General features: G+C 39.3%; 1 protein-coding gene across 11 annotated transcripts in view; it reads right to left on the bottom strand.

The window, feature by feature from the left end:
* TRIP12 (thyroid hormone receptor interactor 12) overlaps positions 1 to 19,980 on the bottom strand; it is a 77,716-nt gene that overhangs the window by 18,827 nt on the left and 38,909 nt on the right. For 8 of the 11 annotated variants that reach the window (XR_010346318.1, XM_064385861.1, XM_064385859.1 and 5 more), the window contains 20 exons: positions 14,195 to 14,300; positions 12,818 to 12,954; positions 11,939 to 12,022; positions 10,497 to 10,592; positions 9,374 to 9,522; positions 9,031 to 9,066; positions 8,851 to 8,946; positions 8,334 to 8,426; positions 8,033 to 8,194; positions 6,407 to 6,475; positions 6,145 to 6,310; positions 5,335 to 5,452; positions 5,038 to 5,194; positions 4,577 to 4,730; positions 3,803 to 4,031; positions 2,987 to 3,105; positions 2,172 to 2,379; positions 1,099 to 1,199; positions 804 to 978; positions 287 to 428 (listed from right to left, as the gene is read on the bottom strand). Coding sequence is in view for 9 of the 11 variants with exons in the window: in XM_064385861.1 (XP_064241931.1) it covers positions 287 to 428; positions 804 to 978; positions 1,099 to 1,199; positions 2,172 to 2,379; positions 2,987 to 3,105; positions 3,803 to 4,031; positions 4,577 to 4,730; positions 5,038 to 5,194; positions 5,335 to 5,452; positions 6,145 to 6,310; positions 6,407 to 6,475; positions 8,033 to 8,194; positions 8,334 to 8,426; positions 8,851 to 8,946; positions 9,031 to 9,066; positions 9,374 to 9,522; positions 10,497 to 10,592; positions 11,939 to 12,022; positions 12,818 to 12,954; positions 14,195 to 14,300 (2,597 nt within the window). In the remaining 2 variants the exon portion in view is untranslated. Of the gene's footprint in view, positions 1 to 286; positions 429 to 803; positions 979 to 1,098; positions 1,200 to 2,171; positions 2,380 to 2,986; positions 3,106 to 3,802; positions 4,032 to 4,576; positions 4,731 to 5,037; positions 5,195 to 5,334; positions 5,453 to 6,144; positions 6,311 to 6,406; positions 6,476 to 7,198; positions 7,341 to 8,032; positions 8,195 to 8,333; positions 8,427 to 8,850; positions 8,947 to 9,030; positions 9,067 to 9,373; positions 9,523 to 10,496; positions 10,593 to 11,938; positions 12,023 to 12,817; positions 12,955 to 14,194; positions 14,301 to 19,980 lie in introns of those variants that run through there. The other 3 variants (XM_064385864.1, XR_010346319.1, XM_064385867.1) reach the window with 3 other exon arrangements.

Here is a 19,980-nt window from a genome sequence, read left to right as displayed (position 1 = left end):
TCTTCTATCATTTTAACAAAATGCTGCTTCCCTCTCCTTCTCCCTCCAGTCTACAAACGGTATTGTTCTTTAAGAATAAAGTTGATCCCTGACACTGATCCGTAGAACTTTCGAATGTGAAATGCTATGCAAATGACACACTGCTAGGACTGGTCTTTTATCATAAAGTGGTGTGTGTCAGAGCATACACACTCATTCTAAAAAATTACTCCAAGTCATAATGACTCATAAGTCAAGGCAAGAAATAACTGTCCCCCCACTCTTAAGTAAGTTTGCCACTTCTAACCTGGAGGTTGAGTTGTTCAGTTGCAGTGCAAAGTCTCTGTAATACATTTAGTGCAGGATTGCTTCCATCCATGTTTTCAGAACTAAAGTAATGTTCTACAAATTTATGGGCTTGCTCCTTAATCCAGCCCTTAATTTTTTCTCTGTAAAGAAGCACACAAAAATCATTTAGCCACACTTAGCATTTGCATACACCAACATTGCAAGTAAATACAGCCTGAGTATTACTTTTTCCATGTTGAACAGCAGTCAGAAAACCCTTTGCTTTTACTCCAACGCTGTCAAGTAATTTTCTCTACAGATCACTCCTTGCATTGTCTTCCTCAGTTCTCCAATCTTTCCCCACCATTCAACTTCAAATTACTCAGATAATCTCTCTACCTTAATTTCTTGATTTTTTTTCCCAGAATTTTTTCAACTGTGGTTCAGCTCCAACTTCCTTGTAGGTGCTACCTAATCACCTGATTATAGTCAACATCATGTTACAAGTACAGTGATTTTTTTTGGTGTGTGTGTACCTGTTATTGGAAATGGTATCCTTGGAAGCAGCCCTTGCCAGACCACTTACTCCTGCTGTTCTTGCTGGTTCAATATTATTACTGTTGGACTGTGTGCTTAATCTTCCCCATGTTTTAGGATTTAAACTTGCCAAGAAAGATGATTTAGGAGACTGTGTAGTTGTAGGGCTTTTAGCTGAAGGAAGTAAAGACAAAATTTAAGAAAATCAAGAAGTTTATCACAGCTAGCTCTTTCTGCAGTTTATAAGCTTACTTTAAAATGAGATTAAAGTATCATATGTTCAGAATTATTTACCTTGATTGTCTACTTTGTCATCATCTCTTGGAGGGGAGTATTTTGGTCTCCTTGGCCCTCGTTTTGGCAGTCTTTTTCTCTTTAGAACATCACTCAGTCGTCTGTCCAAATTTAAAAATAATTATTTCCACCCACAAATATATACTCATGCACACACCCCTCCCTCAGTTTAAGATGCATCTGCCAACTACTTCCTTGAGAATTAAAGAGTAAGTGAATATCCTTGTTATGGGATGAAACAAACTCCATCCAGAAAGAAAGTTTTGCCGGCCATCATCTTTCTGTTATGAGCAGCCAAATACAGCCAGAAGTGGCACTAAACAGAGGTTTCTCAAGATTTCCATGCTTTAATTTGTATAACCATTTGTTCGTCCATTTATTTAAATACACTTAAAATGAAAAAAAATTCCACACATCTCTACTGAATAAACACCAACCAACATTGGATATTTGACATGCCTCCCCTACAAAAGCACAGAAAACACGTCAACAATTTGTGGCATTTCTACTCATCAATCATTACACTTCACAAGTTCACATATTTCAATTCTTGTTTAAAGTGACAAATCCTTGACCTTTAAAATAAGAGCAAACTAATAATTTATTCCTACACTGTATTTTAATTCTACAAGTGTTCAAAATTATTGCCTTTCAACAAAACTTAAGGATAATTTATTTTTTCTCAAGTCTCCAGCAGAAATAAACCATGCCCCACAGCTCTGAAAGAATCACTGTCCTCAACAGTTAGATGAGACTACAAGCTGTTGCTCTTGACAGTCTCCCAAAAAAGAAAATTATTTAATATAAATAATTACAACCTAGCTATCAGGTCACTGCTTTTTTTCCTCTTTTAAACATTTAATATAAAATGAATCAAAACTACCCATTGAAAAATTCAACACAAATTTAGTTCTTGAGAGGAAAACACCACAGCGAAATGCAGATGATCACGTGGGCAGCTCGTGTTACCCTAGACATCCTCTCAAAAAATAAGGTAAGAAAAACCCAAAACCCCACAAGAAAGCACCAAAGCCAGAATGCAGATTACTCTTCAGGAAGTGCACTCAACTCACCCCTGTGGGCTCAGATCCAAGGAATCCTCCCGGCTGTGCTGCAGGCTGGGAGAGCCCAAATCTGCAGCTGCGTTGCTGGCAGCAGTGGCTGTCCCAGTGCTTATGGTCGTAGTGGTTCCCAGCGTTCCTGATCCATTAGTGCAGACTTTTGGGGGGCTTGTCAGCAAAGCCTCAGACTCTGCCAAGTTTTTCACTTGGTGCATCACCCCTTGGAGAAAGAAGAGATCTTTGTTTGGTGGGTTGGTCTGGGGTAGGGGGAGAGGAGGGGGTGGTAGAGATGTGGTGGCAGGAACAAGAGTGTTTGAAAACGTAGAACTGAGTGTTACTTGAACCTCTGCTTTGACTATGGCAGTATTTGCTCACCCCACCCATCAATACTAAGCTTTAAAAGCAGTTCAATCTTTTCTTCAAAAAGTTAACCTACATAGTTTAAAAATAAAAAATTAGAACAGTATGAACAGCAGCTAAAGAAACCCCAAGTGCAAACATTAGTATAAAGACTTCCTGCCAAAGATTCATCCATTTTCTCCACTAAGACTTCCCATGTAATTTCAGTGAGCCATCTTCAGCCTAACTGAGTTCACTAGTATCTAGTAAACCTGTACAAACTTGCTTCAGATTCTGAAAACACAAGCTTGCTTCCTCCGGAAAAAAATCTGGGCCAGCTCCTCCCTAGGAGTATGAGGACATCTTGCACAGGACTTCCTTTATTATTCAACAACAATATTCAATTTTTACAGCTTAGGAAAAGCAGACACACATTTTTAAAATACTACATAAAGAGGTGAAGGAAAAAAAAAGAAACCAGGATTTACCTTCTCTCCTGAAGTAAACACTAAAAATGTCAGGTAACTTCTGCATTAAAATCTCTGCCATCTGCAGGGCTCCAACTACTATCTTAAGGTCTTGACTCGACAGCATGGAGGCAATATGACTAAAACAGATAATTTATTAGAATTAGCTTTGTGAGTTTTTGGCTGAGTTTTTCTTTTTAAATCAAGTCAGTTCATCTTGGATACACAGCACTGGAGACTAAAAGCGAACAAATCTCACAGTGCTTTTATAACAGCTATCAATAAAGGACTGCAACAGTTCTCTTCCTACCTATATAATTTTTACCAAGTTTTCACATGGCATAAAGGAGACAGTCTTTTATAAACACAGTTCTGGAACTCAGTACTGTCTCTGAAAAACTATTTGGTTTATACTCCAGTTGCAACCTCAGATTCCCAACTTTATGTGTAACATGTAGGACAGGTTTCATGAATAAAACAGTTGAATGCTATTAGTGTCTGTTACTGTTCACACTGTATTACTTCAAAAGTTATCTTGCCCTCAAATTTCATAGGCAAGTTTTACAAATGAAAAAACCAATAAAGGGTAATATTTGACACTTCTAGTACACACAGCCAGAGGCCACCTAAGTTTCTAGTAAGAATGTCTAGCATTGGCAACTACTGCAAAATCTATGATGCAAAAAATCTATGATCCTGCAGAGCTGGCAGCCTCAGCTTTTGGAAAATAAGTCAGACTTTTAAAATATTTTCCCTTGAAAAAGATTATTAAAAAAAGTATTAAGTTTGAGCTGTAAGCTCAAAATTAGTTTCATTTGCAGCAGTTAAAGAACCCACCTTGAAACAGCATGATTTTTCAACACATCCTTCAGAAGTTCAGCATCAGCAAAATAAATTATCCTAAGAATTGCTCTAAGGCACTTGTGTCTAACAGCAGGTCCAGCTGAAGAACTATATACTTCATAAAGAACACCAAACAATGTTTTGATAAAGGATTTTGCCAGTTCTGGGTCCTCTTTCATTAACTGTGCTCGAGCATCATCCTTCTTCAATTCTGAATGTCCACCTGTGAGAGAGTGCACAGCGTATCACTGGACAGACCTTTGCATCTCTGCTCTGATGATTACTTTCTTTTTTTAAAACTGATTCAATTCAGCGCTCAAATTGAGAAAATAAAATTCAAGAACCAGAAGTCAAAGTGAGTAATAAGGTACAAAACCTTTTCCTTTTTCAAGGAGTTTAATCTTTTTTTCTTCAGTTTTCTTATGTATTTCTGCATAACAGTAAGAAGCCCTCACAGAGTCTTCCTTAAATAAAAGAGTTGTATGAATAGAGCTGTTTCAGAAATCTCAAGCCAGGAACACCCCCAGTTCCTCCCCTGTGCCATAAATTTTCAGGTCCCAGGAGGAACTTACATGTTAAAAAGCACATACGTCAACAATACGAGTTTTGTTATGAAATTTTCTACATTCATGTAAATCAGAACAGTTTGATGTTCCACAGAAGCCATAAGAAATTTATTAGTTAAAAATAAATGAACACATTTGCTGCACAACCCAGCATATACTAGCCACAGCTAGAGAGCCCAGGTGTCTCCTGGGCTGTACTTACTAGTGTTTGTACTGGCTAAAGGGTTTGGTTTTCGCTGAATGGCACGAGCTGTTCCAGTATCCTCATTGATTTGCTGCATAGAGTTAAAATCAATAGTATAGACACGCCCAAGCGTAGACAGGCTTATCTCATCCTCACCAACCTGATGAGCTGCCTAAAATCAAGGAAGAATTTAAAGTTAAGAAACCCCTAACAAACAGAAAACTATATGAAAGGTGAGGAGAGGGGTAACACAGTAGGAAAAACAGTGACAGAAATTCAGTAAGAACAGCCAGTAAGTGATTTGGTATGGATGAACACCAAAATAGTGCAGTATTACAGCAGGATGTCTGAGGAAACTTGTGTTTCTTACTCAGAAAGATCAAGAGTGGTATGTTTAAAGACAGAGAAAGCACTCAATTCCCTATACAACCGCACGCAGATTTGAAAAGCATCACCACACAAACGTGTGGAATTACTACCTCTATTATTCGACTATCAATCCTGTTATAGGGATGCCAGAGACCCCTGTCATCTCGCCATTGCCATATTGCACCATCTGTATTTTGTGCATTTCCTTTCTTTAGCATAGTATCAACAGCAAAGATTCCCTCTTTTGGCAGGCAAGGCATCAGTTCACTGTAAAGAACATTAAAACAGTATTTTACTAGAAGTATACAATCAAGGCCATCTAAGCTGAAAACTGTTTGCCTTATTTTAGTGAAGTTAAGGATTTTAATATACCAACCACACCCAAAACCTAGGACTGCAAGACTTACCAGATAAGAGAAGTAAGTTCATAAAGTTCTTGAGGACTTCGTGGAACAAGGTCAATTTGTTCTTGACAGCTCCCATTTGAGGCTCCACAAAGGAGGAAGTGAAGCGTTTCTGCAATATCTATAAAAAATTATTATTCATGACACTGCCTGCATCAGATATGGATTCCATTTTCTGTTGGACACTACACAGAAGAGACAGTTACTGCCCAAAGTAAAAAAGGGACCATAGGACAACAGTGTTTCTTTGAACACTAAGAAATGTGCTTGTTCTCAGGTCTGGCGTTTGTGGCTTTTTTGGTTTTGTGTTTTTTAAGGGACAACTAGGGGAGAAATATCACTCAATATGCAAGACACAGAAGAAAACAGGGAAAGATACAGGGCAGCTGAAGGGGTCAGTCAAAATTTGTGAGATGGAACAAGAAAACAAATGACAATTAAGACAACTCTACAGCAGTTATGTTTGTTAATGTTTTCCCCTTGAGGAAGTACTTAAAGCACATAGTTCCCCCACATGGTAACAACTAAGAATTATTGAGCTCATGTTAGAATAAGAATAGTTTGTGCAGCCAAAACAGACTCAAAGTTAAGTGAGCACTGCAATGACAACAGCTAGAACTAGGAAAAAGGATAAAAACCCCTCTGGATAAAAGTGTTCAACAAGTTTAACTCATCTTTTTATCCCAAAGGGAAAACAGTAAAAGAAAAATTGAAAAAACAGAATATTTATATAATCAAGTGCACAGAGTTCCACACTGACTGTAAGCATTAACATGAACAGGCCTCCTAGAACACGGAAGAGTAAGAACTCACTTTGCTTCATAAGCTGGACTGCAAGTGTGGGGCAGTTGGAGCACATCAGGGAGAACATGCGCACCACCATGATGAACATTCCTGAGCTCAGGATAGGAGGTGTCACGACCAAGAGCTGCTGGATGTTTGTTAGCAAGTCCTTGGAAGCAACCTGCTGCAGCAAGTTCTTCAAGGAGGGAACAACAAAATGGGAAACATTAGTCCTGAAAAGGTGAGCCCTCAAGAGAAACAAGCAGAAATGCACCCTCATCCACACTCTTACCTCTTCATGCTGGAAATTGTCCACTAGCCGTGCAAAACACAGACAGGTGCTTTCAACAGACTTTTTGTCCTGTTATAAGAAAGTTTTCTTTAAATTGAAATATTTTAACTTGCATTAGAACATGCTATCATCTTGAGGCATTCATAAAAACTTCTCCAAAAGGGCTGGTCTAATCACATTCATTTTACAGAACATTACAGCTGCCACTTTTAAACTCACTGACAGTCTAAACTGACCTCCTGATACAGCTGTGCTTCCTATGTATTCCCTGGGAAACACCCCCCCCTTGCAACACAAATACCTTTAGGGACCTTTAGAATTAATAAATTGATCTCTAATACCCTTCTGGATTCTGAAAGGAAGAAACAACAGGGAAAAGCTGAAGTAAGCACTACTACTATTCTACAGACTACATGAAGCCTGATTTTCATATTATGCAGCACAGACAACACAGCAAATTCAAAGACACAAGTAAAGACTGCCCTGAAAATAGGTTAAAAGTTCAATGAAATGCTCAAAAAAGTTCACCTGAACATGATAAAACACTAACTGTAAGGGTAGCTGAGCACTGGAAGAGGCTAGCCTGAGAGATTAAGTCTCCATCCTTGAGGATACTTAAAAACAGAAATAAAAGTCATCTGGACATGCTCCTGGGCAATCTGCTCTAGCTCAACTTGCAGGGGAACTAGGACTAGGTAAACAGAGCTCTCTTCCAACCTCAACTATTCTGTTAAGAGCTAACTCAAGATTCTTTTCCAGAAAATTTCCACTTCAAAATTTCTTGAAATCTTACTTTGGTGGGTTGTAGCTTCTCTTCAGAGATCAGGATCAGTACTTGTCCCTACTACTGGTGAGAATGGTGCTTCCTGTTTCTAGAGTACAATCTAAAGCTGTCATTTGGCTTCTTAGAAGCTGCCTCAAAGATTCAAGCAGTCTTTCAGCAAGACGATGTAGGCAAAATTAAGAACAGCACAAGAATACATAAAACCATGGAAGCTTCCAGTTAGTTGCATTTGTTAACAAACAAAATATTTCTCCTTTTTCATCTTTTTAACAGGGATCTGCCACCAAGCAGATCACCAAAACTCTCTTTTGGTGCACCTGTTATTGTAAGTGCTCATTTATAAACACAGCAGCACTGCAGGATATGTAGCCCTTAGGAGCCCCTTGATTTCAGATTCATCACTTCAAACTATTGTACAAAAGCAGAACTTTTTAAAAATGCCGTTAAGTCCCCCAAAAAGTTAAAGCACAAAAAATTGAAACAGAGGGTGTTCTGATTTAAACTGGGAGAGAACCTTGCAACCCATCTGGTTAAGAAAAAATAAAACCAGTAATGCTACTGGACTTCCTCTTACTGATGCCCTTGTTCTTACAAGGACTACAAAACCATTACTCATGCTTTGAGTTAAACTATCTTGTCTTGTTTTATAAAATTTCACATTTACAGAACCACAGAAGGTCTATATGCACATTGGCATATCACAACCTGACAGTATAGAAACTTGAAGTCAATTATCACCTTGCAAAGGCAAATAATACACAGCAAAGAACCAGGTATCTGGAGATATCTTTAAACTGCTTTCAGATCAAAATCAAAATGTTCCATTTTTTTAAACTTCTTACCTGATGGGTTAACCTTTGTGTTAGCAGTGGCAAAGAGTCTGCCACAAAGTGAAACTCATCAGGTGTTATACTCTGGCAGCAGTTGGCAGCGATAGCTAGTGCATTCCTTTGTGCATTTATACTGAAGAATTCCAGATACAGCAAACAGTCTGCCAACCCACCCTATAACAAAAGAAACAAACATTTGCACTCTCAGTACTGCTGAAGTCACAGAAAGTTGTTTTCTTATTTCATCTTCACAGAAAATCACCAAGATGTAGAGCTGGCAGAGGCAAAGCTGCCTGGTTTTGGTTGTACTTACTGCCTGCAGAATGGCTTTACTGTGCCTGCGTGACAGCATCTCCAGGGCTGTAAGCGCCTGCTCTGCCACATCAATGCACTGGATAACTTGCAGCTACAAGAAAACAAAAAAGCTGGTATATCAACTTCTAAACCGATTTTCAAAAATAATCATCTTGATTAACAATCAGACATACAGCCTCTACTAAGATATATATGCTAATGAAGCCAGCTCTGACCAAGTCTGACAGTCTAAGGCTACCTCAGCCATGAAGCTACTCCAAGGGGCAACAGCTCATTTATTTACACATTTTCTATGTTTGTAACACCAATCCAACAAAAAGTTCTCAGTGAAGGAGAGAGCACTTTTCAGTAAGGGTGGGAGCAAAGATTAAGCCTGGCTTTAGATGCTTCTCATGCACTTGATACTATCTTGTAAGCCATGAAAAGAAGCCACTACCTTAAAGGCATTTCCTAAAGTTAAAACAAACTATATAATCCCCTCATGCTGTTTGATTACTGTTTTGATTTCATTTTACCTTTTCCAAGAAGACAGGAATTGCATCTACCACTACAGCAGATGATCTAGGAAGTGCTTCCATCATGTATGTTAAGGCCCGACATGCATGATTCATCTATTAAATATAAAGATATTTGATTTTAAGTTCAGATAATATCTTAATATTTCAAAAGCTTCTTAAATATTACAAACTACTTACAATGTCGAAGTTGTGCTCCATCTGCAGCAGCGTTATCTGTTTAAAAAAAGGTATTTGTTTAAAAAAATGTATCTAGATATCATCATATAAAGGGTACAAATCACTGTAGCTTTTGACTCAGGATTCTGAATGTTAGTAAGAATTCCAAAAGAACCACTGCCTATTCTTGAGCTATTAAAAAATTAATAGGACTATCAAAATTAAGCAAAACATCCCCTCTATACCAAATAATAAGAAAGATACATACACTAAGAAGACAATATAAATAGTGATGATTTAATGTAATCAAGACATTGAGTGAAATGTTATATCCTCCAACAGAGATCTGAGATTAAATCTTTACCAAAGCTGGTACAACACTCTTGACTGGAAATCCTCCTAATGTTTCTTCATTTCCCATAACCAACAGCTGGCACATCTCAATCACTGCCTGTAGTTGCTGACTTTCATCAGTGGCTTGGAGACCTTGTAAAAGCTGTTGAGCTTTGGAACCTAGATATCCAGGAAAAAATTTAGGAAAAAAGATATTAGAAAATGTTCAAGAGAACTGTTATGCTATACTTCTGCCAGAGTGGAAGACCAGAGATAGTTTGTTTTCCTCTGTATTTGTAGTTTCATTTCCTTTCCCTGTCACAGAAAGGGGGAATAGGGAAGGGAGACAAAAATCTCACTCTTGGCTGCCTTTCCAGTGCAGACTGGTCAGCACAGGGAGTCCGCCACACTGCTCAGCACAGCCATCTTGCCAACCTACAGCAGGTGCCAGAACCCCAACCATCCCAACCTTTGTGCAGCAGAGGACTTTACAACACCCCCCAGTTAATACAGCACATGGAGCACCCATGAGACCCCATCCTCTTCTTGGCATGCAGTGTAACAGGCTGCCTCTGGCTCTCCTGGGAAGCCAGACCTGGACTGGAAGGTGCACATCTCATCCAGCTGCATAGCGCAGACCTGGTGCAACAAGTCTAAGGACCCACATTCTGACACGTCTGAAGGAAATCCATTCTGTCCAAAACCTAAGACACTCTTGACACTAAAACCAATGTAACTTAGAACTGACATCTACTAGTTGTTTTAAAGCTAGCTTAAGCACGTGTTTAAAGCTAGCAAAAAACCCAAGGGGTTGGAGAGGTCTTTTGTTAAGCAGCCCATCATGCAAAAGAAAAAGATAAGGAAGGGGTGAAAAGGCAAGAACCCTCCCTTCCCCACCTAGGAAGGAACATTAAGATGCCCCAAAAAAGAAAAGCAAAGAAATACAGCTAAGGCAAAATTTTCTTCCTTAAAGGAAGACAAGCAAATTAAAATTGTTGACAAGTGGTCTAGCACTATCATGACATACAAGTCTCCAACATGTAAAATGCTATATTAAACTATGAAGCTAATACAAATATTAGATTTACTATTGGCTGAATTCTACTAGTCTGGAAGTGGAAAGAATTAAGTCAAATTAGACAAACTTTGCTTACTAGCTCCACTTCCAATTGTCCTGTGGAAGAGCTGCGACATCCGAGGACCAAGAGGGCCAAACAGGTGAGGAGGAAGACCCCTAGCCTCTAATAGAGCTAAAAGCAAACAGAGGATAACAGCCATTGTCAAAGCTTCTACGTATATTTTTAAAAGCTTAAATTCCGTGATGTTATCATTTAAGACTACTAGAATGTTGATACTTTTAAGAGTTAGGATTAGATGACTGCAGCTACCTGGATTTTGAAAAAACACCAAAAAGATGACCTTAAAGGAACAAGTGACTCATTTTTATGTTAGAGCAGTATGGTCCTTTACAAAGTCACCCGCTGAGTTTGCATAGCTGTGTATTTCACAAAAGTAATCTATTCAACTGCTACAAGCCTAGAGCCAGAGCAGCAGATACATCAGGCTGTAATTTCAAATCTGAACTCAAACTACACAGGATAGGTTAAGCTTATCTTCGTGTTTTCAGGACCTGCAGGCACTACTACTCTGAAAAAAATGTCACTGAAAAACAGATTCAACAGCTTTATTTGCTGATAGGAGGAGAGGGAAGAAGTCTGGTAAGTATTAGCGGGTTTCTTGTTTGATTGATTTTCAACACTTTATAGTACTGTTACTTAAGCTAAACTAAGTGGGTGATTCTGATTTTTATTGTAGCAACCATGACTACTGCTGATAATAAAAATAATGAATAGTGAAAACCAATTTAGCCCAATGTTTCTAATGCATAGCTGTACTTACTGATAACTACAAGCAAGTGAACTGATACTGACAGCACTCCCACATTAAATATACAGATTAACAAAAACCTGTCATTTGCAAGGGAGATCATGATCTCAGGACTTCCTGCAATGTAGTAGCAAAATCATTAGACCAGTTGCAGGACATGCATACTGAGTTTATACCTGTCATACGCTCTGGTTTTGAGAGACCAGACTCCTTTAGCCCAAGCACAAAAGCAAGCATTTTAAGAACATTCAGACTTTTTTTGGTCAAAGCTTACAGCAACATGGGTATCAATGACAAGCACAAAAAAAAAAAACATTATCCAGAAGCAGGCAGAGTATAGTAGGCCTAACCTACCCTCCAAACTTAAAACATGCTTACAAAGAATATTTTCATATTTGGGCTTACACACTTAATAGGACCGAGTTCTCAGTTCTCTCCCTCCCACCTCCTCCTAGAAAATCATCAGTAGTAGGGTATTACACACCACTTAAATGAATAAAGACAATATCCCACCCCCCGCTCCAGACTCCTTGCATCTTTTCTGAATTAAGGCTTGTAAACCCTTACTTCAGAATTACTGTGAGCAGAAACACATTCAGACAATGAAACAAAACACAGCCTTCCCACTTGAATGCCATACAGAATTTGTGTAGGTATGGTTATTTATAGGCTAACAACCAAAAACATAAATTAGTGACAACTTTTATACCTTGTAGTCTTCCCATCTCAGAATCATCTGACTCACTTTCTCCAGAAGTTGTCATACCTACAGCTCCAGCAACAGAACTAGAAGCTAAAGGAACAAGAAGAGATTAATACAAGTTACAGAGTCTTTAAAGCCCCAAAATCCAAAAAAGCTCCACCATCAAAAGCACACTCTGCATTTAGTGCTTCCACCAGCAAATTCCTGTAAAACTTTCAATTTAATACAGAGAACTAGTACTTTCCAAAAGCTGAACAGGATGGCTTTATCAACACAGGATAATGAAATAAAAATACAGCGTAGTTCATAAAATTAAGTTTCAGACAGATTTACCTGTATTCTTAATAAATGTATACCTTTCTTAGTTGAGTATTATGCTATAATACTTCCATTACTACTTTCTGTACTGATATAGCCACCTTTAAGCATAGAATGTTTAGTATTGTCTACCATTCAGCATAATTACTGCATAGTTCTTTCAAACTCACTAATTAGGACCAAATGATAATTTTAACATCTAACAGAACTGTGCAACTAACAGTATTCAACTGGTCACAAATTTCTCCAGTACACACATGCTTGCAATTTCAATAAAAAGCTGTAGAATATTTGAGTAGTTTCAATAGTGTTTTTACAGGTAATGCATGCCTTCTGTATTCTGAAGTTTGATGTCTTTTCAGCTGATGATATTTATGCAGCACCAGCTGAAGTTACTTTTTTTAAAAGTAGCAGAAGCTTAAAAGCTAATATCTGGATTACTGGATATAGTTTGGATATTACAAAAAAGCATACCTGAAACATGTACCAAATGGCAAAAAAAAAAAAAAAAAAGAATTTTATACTAGCAACTATGCTAAAAATTCTTCAGTTGGAATTCCTTTTTACCTGCAGCTCCCTGGGGAGGCTCATCTGTCCGTGCAGCTGAAGAGTTAACTCCATCCTGGTTGTTGTCAGGATCAGCCATCTTCTCCTGTCGGCGAGCTTCAGCTGCTCCTCTTTTGCCCAGGCCAGAGCCCCGCCGACTAAAGGTTCAAAAAACAGTTTCAGACCTTGTGAACTAAGATAACAGATTTATTAATGCAAGTCTACTAAAGACTACATAATGTTTATGTACATCACTGCCACAACACTGCACAAATGAGCAATTTGTGAAAGAATCAATCTTCATAAAATTATCCAACCTTTCTGTGCACTCCCTACCCTGCAACATGGCAGTGATTTGTTTACACTAAGGCATTACAGACAGGTCCTTACATTAAACATTTCAAGACCAGGCAGTCTACTAAAATAAGACAGGGAAAATCAGCAAGCTAAAAGTGACTGTTAGTTATAAATCATATATACATTTGAGAAGGCAAATGATTGAGTAATCATCTTTAGAGGAAGTTCTGAACTACTGAAAGCAAGAAGAGGACTCTGACATTCAACTCGGTTTTCAGTCAGAACAAGTTTGAGAGGATGAGCCCATTTAGATTTGCAGTTTTTAAACACTACAGCCTTCATCACTAGAAATACACTTGCCTTCAAAGTAAACAGTCAAATTCAAATACGCACTTGACAACAAAATCAAGACTTCAGAAGTGGTTTTTTAATAGTGTGGAAGAGGGAAAAGAGGATGTGCTAGAAGTACTAAACAGTCTAGGCATAAGAACAAAAATAAAGCTTGTTAAGGCTTCCTACATCTAGTCCCACAATATATGCAACTAGAAAGTTTATTGCATCACAGGATATTTAAATCTCCCCTCCCATTTAATCTACCAGCTGTTTAAAATTACTAATTCAGGACTACTTCTCCTCCTACTTCTACTACCAAGAAGTACATTATTAAGTACTTAGATGCAGTTCAGACAAAACTGCTGACAAGCTGAGTCAGCTTAACAGTGTACCCTATTAAAACTGACTCCTGTGTGGTACCATGAAGTCTTATTTTTCAAAACAATTATCTATTTCACTATTCATGACAGACAGTAGTTAAGCACTACTGTCTGTCTTCTAGAAGACCTTTCTAAGGACAGGATTACTGAAGTTTGTGATAGTGGCTTTAGCTGTTTCTCTTCCTCCACCTCCACAGCTGAGGGACTTACTGGAAGTCTGATGGTGACAAATTCTATGTGCTATCCATGAGCAATCCAGCAGGCCTGAAAAGCTACAGCTACTTTTACAACAGCCAAGTCAGAGACAGCCAAGGCCAACTGTCATGCATGGAAATGACATGAATACCAACTCACTGTAGTAATCAAGTTTCATTTCTCTAAGTTTTACCTGGTGCTAGCACAGGAGCCCGTGGTCTTTTGCCGTGTGCTCCGCCGTAAACTGGGGAGCTCAGCAGGTGGTGATTCACTGCGCTTCTTTGTAGATTTTCTTAGACCTATGCAATATATAAAGAATTGAAAATAAATCAGTTTTTAAATACACAGCAGTTCTAAAAAGAAATTAAACTTTTGTGTAGAGGAAACCTCCATGTAGAAGAACAGCTTCTACATAAGAACCACAATAAGTCAGCTTATACTATACCAATAAAAGAAAAGTCAATGAATAAAAGTAAATGTCTGAACCTAAGTAATACTAAACTCAAGTTTTTATGTAGGCACCTTTTACTAAACTATATACCACAGCTATAGATCATCTGTCTCATACTAAACAGGTATCACATTATAGGATACAAGTGTATTATTTCTACTTTCCAACAATTAAAAGATGCTTTAGCCTTACACAGAAAAAAAAAAGCAACTATATTTCAAGAGAGTTGCAGTAATGGGAGGCAGTAGTGGTTGCAATCTCAAATTTTAGTCAGTTTTATTCACACTAATCTGGCTCAAAAAAAAACCTCTTCAATCAGAACCATGCTCTCCTCCAGGAGTTAAGCACTGTCAGTGCTGAGACCTATCATCCCATGTATTATTTGTGTTCCTATTTCAACTACAGCCCTTCAGCCCCTCTTACTGTCATAAGGCCATCCTTGATGTGTGAATAAGCAAGCACATCCTCACAGCTTTGGAAAAGGAGTTCCAGTGATTAATTTACAAGCATTTTCATGGTTGAAAACTGAACCAATTGATAACTTGCTCTAAGTGACAAAGCCATTGTTCTTGTAACATCCCACCACAGAAGCAGGTTAAACACACAAAAAACCCATGCAATATAACATTCTCAGGTGATTCTCAGCAGGCTTAGTATCAGGTTGAAATATCCAATGGCAGCTTCCAAAGCACAAACGGATATTTTAGGATAAAAATAAAAAATTTTTATCAAGCCCAGTTTGACATTGCAGTGACCCCATCCACATACTCCACAACAAATAAATATAATAGAAGAGATCATCATAACATAACATTGAATTCAGACATACTACTAGAACAGATGTAAACAATTTTGAAAAATAAGTTAGATCACTGCTCCCTCTTCTGGCAACAAAGCAGAAATAAAAATAGTTAAACATGCAATGCATTTGAGTTCAGAAGTTATCAAACTAGCTCCTAGTTCCTTAATCCTAAAACATTCCAGGAATGTAGGGTTGTGGTACTGAAGGATGAAATTATAACTATGCAGCCTCTGACTGGAAAATTAACAGAAAAGGAAAAGTGACCTATAAAACTACTACTGATCTGGCCAATATTGTGACCTTTCAAACACCACAGCATATTTGACCCAGAAACACAACGCTGTGTGCAGTAAAGATCCGTGCAGATGAAGGTTAACCTGATATTCAGGTATTTACCACACACTTGGCGTAGCAACTCCAGAAATCTGGCAAACTTAAGAAAATAGCAATGTTCTGTAATTAAAAGCCACCAAGCACTGAACTGAAGCAGGCCAGTCACTTGAATTTCCACATGGTCTGTACATATAGAACACATGCAACTTTTGAGTATTGAAAAAGTAGCTGCATTTTTACTACAAATGCTTTGAAACCAAAACTGTAAGTTGAAGTTAGCACTACACAATGACTCAAACCTTACTTACATACAGTATATGTAATACTGGGGGGGGAGGAGAACAGGACAGGTGTGACAGGAGAAAATGTGTTGTAAGGTAGAGATACAAGACAAAACTCATTTAAAATGGTTGCAGCAGGATCCCATGCCATAGCTACATTTCTCAAGTACTCAGAAGTACAATGATACATCAACATTTCCCTCATAACTGGTTTTATTTTACAGTAGAAAATGCATTCATCAACTGGCACCAGGTATAGCACTGTACTATGCCACAGGTAAAATCTGTTTGCCCCACTGAGTTCAGAGATACACTTTCTCATATATAACATATATGGAAAACTAGGTTACTCAGTACCTGTTAACACTATAGTAAAATTCTAAGGGAAATGCATTTTTGCTTTACATTAGAAGAACAAAATAATCACCTCGATACAGTAGAGTTCACAGGGGGGAAAAAAGGCACATTTTTGTCCTTTTTGTCAGCACATCATTTACTACTTCAAATCTGTGGGTAATCATTTTCAAGTAGTCAAACCTAAATTAGGTAATTTCATATTAGCTTAGTAACAGGCTAATATGAGACACCACACATTCACTGTAAGTGAAGGCTGACTTAGCTTGTATCAAAATAGGATTTCTGCTAAGGGCAAGGGTTTCACAAAGCAGCAGAGCCAGCTTAACAGCTTACTGTTGTTTAAAAGTATGGCCCATCCATCTCTTATTTTCCCCAAATCAATCCCAGATGTCCCAAGTACACATCTGACACACACTTTGTTCTTTTAGTATTCTGCCAGTTTGGTGAGCTGAGCTTGCTAAAGGGTCAGATGAACACAAACACCATCAAGCAGCAGGGCAAAGATGGAATAAAACGGGTTGTCCTCTTCCATAAGTGGCATTAAATTAGCTGAGCCATCTCTTTAAACTGAACTATTTCAGAGGGCTGTAGAGAATATACAGTTACCCAGTTACTGCTTGGTGGGTGAGCTTCAGAATACATCAAACCTTGAGCATCCAGAAATGCCGAGCACATTTTCTCCGGCTGCTCAAGAATGTTCTACTTGTCAGAAGATCTTCCTATGTTTTTCTTTTCCCAAGTCTTTACTTTTCTGTCTCTGGGCATCTACCAGGGTACAACTGAGCTTCCACCTGCCTCTATTTATTTTAAAGGCTAAAAGAGAAAGCAAAGAAAGTCTTCTCACAGCATGTTCCCTTCCTGCTGTTCAATGCCACTCTGCCCTTAAGAAGCCTTCTTAACCAACTTTAGGTCAATCTTACTCTTACCACCTGTATCTTCTGCAAATCCTTCCAGTCTTCCCAATACCATAACTTTAGCACTGCTAATCTCTTCAGACTGAGCCTTCTTCCTTTCACTCACATAGTCATTCAAATTTGGGATAGCCAGCACAGCCGCCAAACTGAAGGTTAGTCCTGTGTCTTTAGGAGTTGCAGGAGGCTGAAAGTGGCAAGTATTCACCAGCAAAGAGAGCACAACCAGTGTTCAGGAAAATGAGATGAAAGATGCCCTGTGTAAGCCTGATAGAGGAAAGCACCAGTCACGCTGTCACAGATAGCAAGGGCTCTCAGGGGAACTGGTGTGATGCTCATCTCCAGAAGTTGTTTACTCGGCTTAGTCAGTTTACTTTATTACTATTTCTGTAATACATACAGCAATTGTCACAGACTCACAGGAAGGTTGGGGCTGAAGCAACCTTCAGAGAGCATCCAACCCCACTGCTACAGCAGGTTCACTGGTCATGTCCAGGCACATTTTGAGTATCTCCAGAAAAGCAGACTCCACTGTCTCTCTGGGCAGCCTGTTCTAATGCTTTGCCACCCTCAAAGAGTTTTTTCCCCTTATTCACTGGAACTTCCTGTATTCAGTTTGTGTAATCTGCTGTTTGTCCTGGTGCTGGGCATCACTGGAAAAAGTCTGGCCCCAATCTCTTGACAACCACCTCTGAAGTATTTGTATGCATTGGTAAGTCATCTTTTCTCCAGGCTAAACAGGCAGAGATATCTCAGCCTTTCCTCACGAGAGATGCTCCAAGTCCCCTCATTACCTTCACAGCCCTCCACTGGACCTTCAGTAGTTCCTTGTCTTCCTTGAACTGGGGAGACCAGAACTGGACACAGCACTCGCTGTGAGGCCTCACCAAGGCAGAGTAGAGCAGCAGGATCAACTTCATTGAGCTGTTACAAGTGCTCTTCCTAATGTGTCCCAGAACTTTGTTTGCCTTCTTAGCCACAAGAGCTCACTGCTGGCTCATGCACTGCCTGTTCTCCACCAGGGCCCCCAGGTCCTTCTCACCAGAGCTGCTTTTCAGCAGGTCAGCTCCTAACCTGCACTGATGTGTGACCCTGCACTTGCCTTTGAACTTCATTAGGTTCCTCTCCACCCAACTCTGCAGCTTCTCCAGCTTCAGCTGAATGGCAAAACAGTCTCTGGTGTATCAGCCACACCTCTCACTTTTGTATCATCAGACTGGCTGAGGGTGCACGCTGTCTCCTTATCCAGGTCATTGATGAACCAGCAGGACAGGACTGAACCCAATATTGACTCGCTGCCAGCTACAGGCCTCCGACTGGACACTGCATCGCTGATCACAACCTCTGAACTCTGCCATTCCGTCAGTTCTCAACCTAGTCCATGGTCGTTCACCTCACCCACACTTCCCAAGCTAGGAGGATGCTACAGGAGACAGAGTCAAAAGCCTTGCTGAAGTCAAGACAGCTATCCACTGCTCTCCCTTCATCTACTCAGCCAGCTATTCCATCACAGCAGACTATTAGACTAGTTAAGCATTATTTCCCCTCAGTGAATCCATGTTGACTACTATGATAACCTTCTTTTACTTCACATGCTAACAGATGACAATGTGATAAGTTCTTCCGTCATCTTTCCAGGGATAGAGGTGAGGCTGACCAGACTACAGTTCCCTGGCTCCTTTTCCTTGCCCTTTCTGAAGTGACAATGGCTTTCCTCAAGCATCTCTGCTGTTCTCCATGACCTTTCAAAGATGATGGAGAATGGCTTAGCAGTAACATCTGCCAGCTCCTTCAACACTTGTAGGTGCATCCTATCAGGGCCCATAGATGTGTGGGTGTCAAGTCTACCTAAATGATCTCTAATCCAAACCCTCAAAGAAAATCAGGTTTAAGCATCTTATATTCAGCACCTGCAAAAACTTCAGAAGTAAACGTCAGAATTAAAGCAGAAGCACAGGCTTTCTTATGGCAGACATTTATTGCTTATGCCCTGACATCATCCTATTTTGCATGCAAAGCACTCATGTTTATGAGTCAGAAGGAAAATACATTCAAACAGGCTAAACCTGAAATAGCACAGCCCAACAAATCAAACTGAAAAATCTTAACTTCACATTTAAGTGTGTTTACTTGTCAGCATTTTTTAAGGAAGATTTTGTTGTGCAAAATAAAAGTTCTGAATGCAGCTGTACTGCAATCACTAATTAAGCCTGAATGTATTACCCAAGTCAAAACAAAGTTAGACAAACTTTCACAGTTCATAACCTAAAAAGCCCTTCATGTACAGTTCAGAACGGCAATCAGCAATAATTTACTTGTTAGGACTGGAATTTTAGTCTTCAGATTGGCTCCTGTGTGAGGCTGTTCTTCTCACTAGTTGAGATAGGATAACAAGAGCCCCAGCAGGGGAAGGCAAGACAGCCTCCTGCCCTTGTAATATTCCACTATTACCCTCCCTCAACACCAACCCAGACATCCCCAACTCTTATTAAAGCCCCACAGGCTGTCTGTCACCACAATTAAACAAAGTATCTCCAAGCTAGCCATCTGACTGCCTCAATCCCAAATCCACAATTCCAAGGCTCTAACTACCATCACCCCAGACAGCACAGTACCCACAATCCCAAATAAACTGATTCAGAGCTATCTTCTGACTTTTTTCTCCCTCACCACTGCCAAATCCCTCAAAGGCAGGAGTTGCATACCATTCACACACTCTGTCTTTAGGTTCACATGGCTTTTCACTGCATACATCAATAACCACCCTAACTCTCCAAATCTCCAAATATTAGGTAGAGACTTCCCAGGCAGGGACAGCTATCCTGAATTACCCTGCTCTTAGCA

The sequence above is a fragment of the Passer domesticus genome, chromosome 11 (assembly GCF_036417665.1).
Source record: "Passer domesticus isolate bPasDom1 chromosome 11, bPasDom1.hap1, whole genome shotgun sequence".
Classification (NCBI taxonomy): Eukaryota; Metazoa; Chordata; class Aves; order Passeriformes; family Passeridae; genus Passer; species Passer domesticus.
This window is presented reverse-complemented; position numbering and strand designations above follow the sequence as displayed.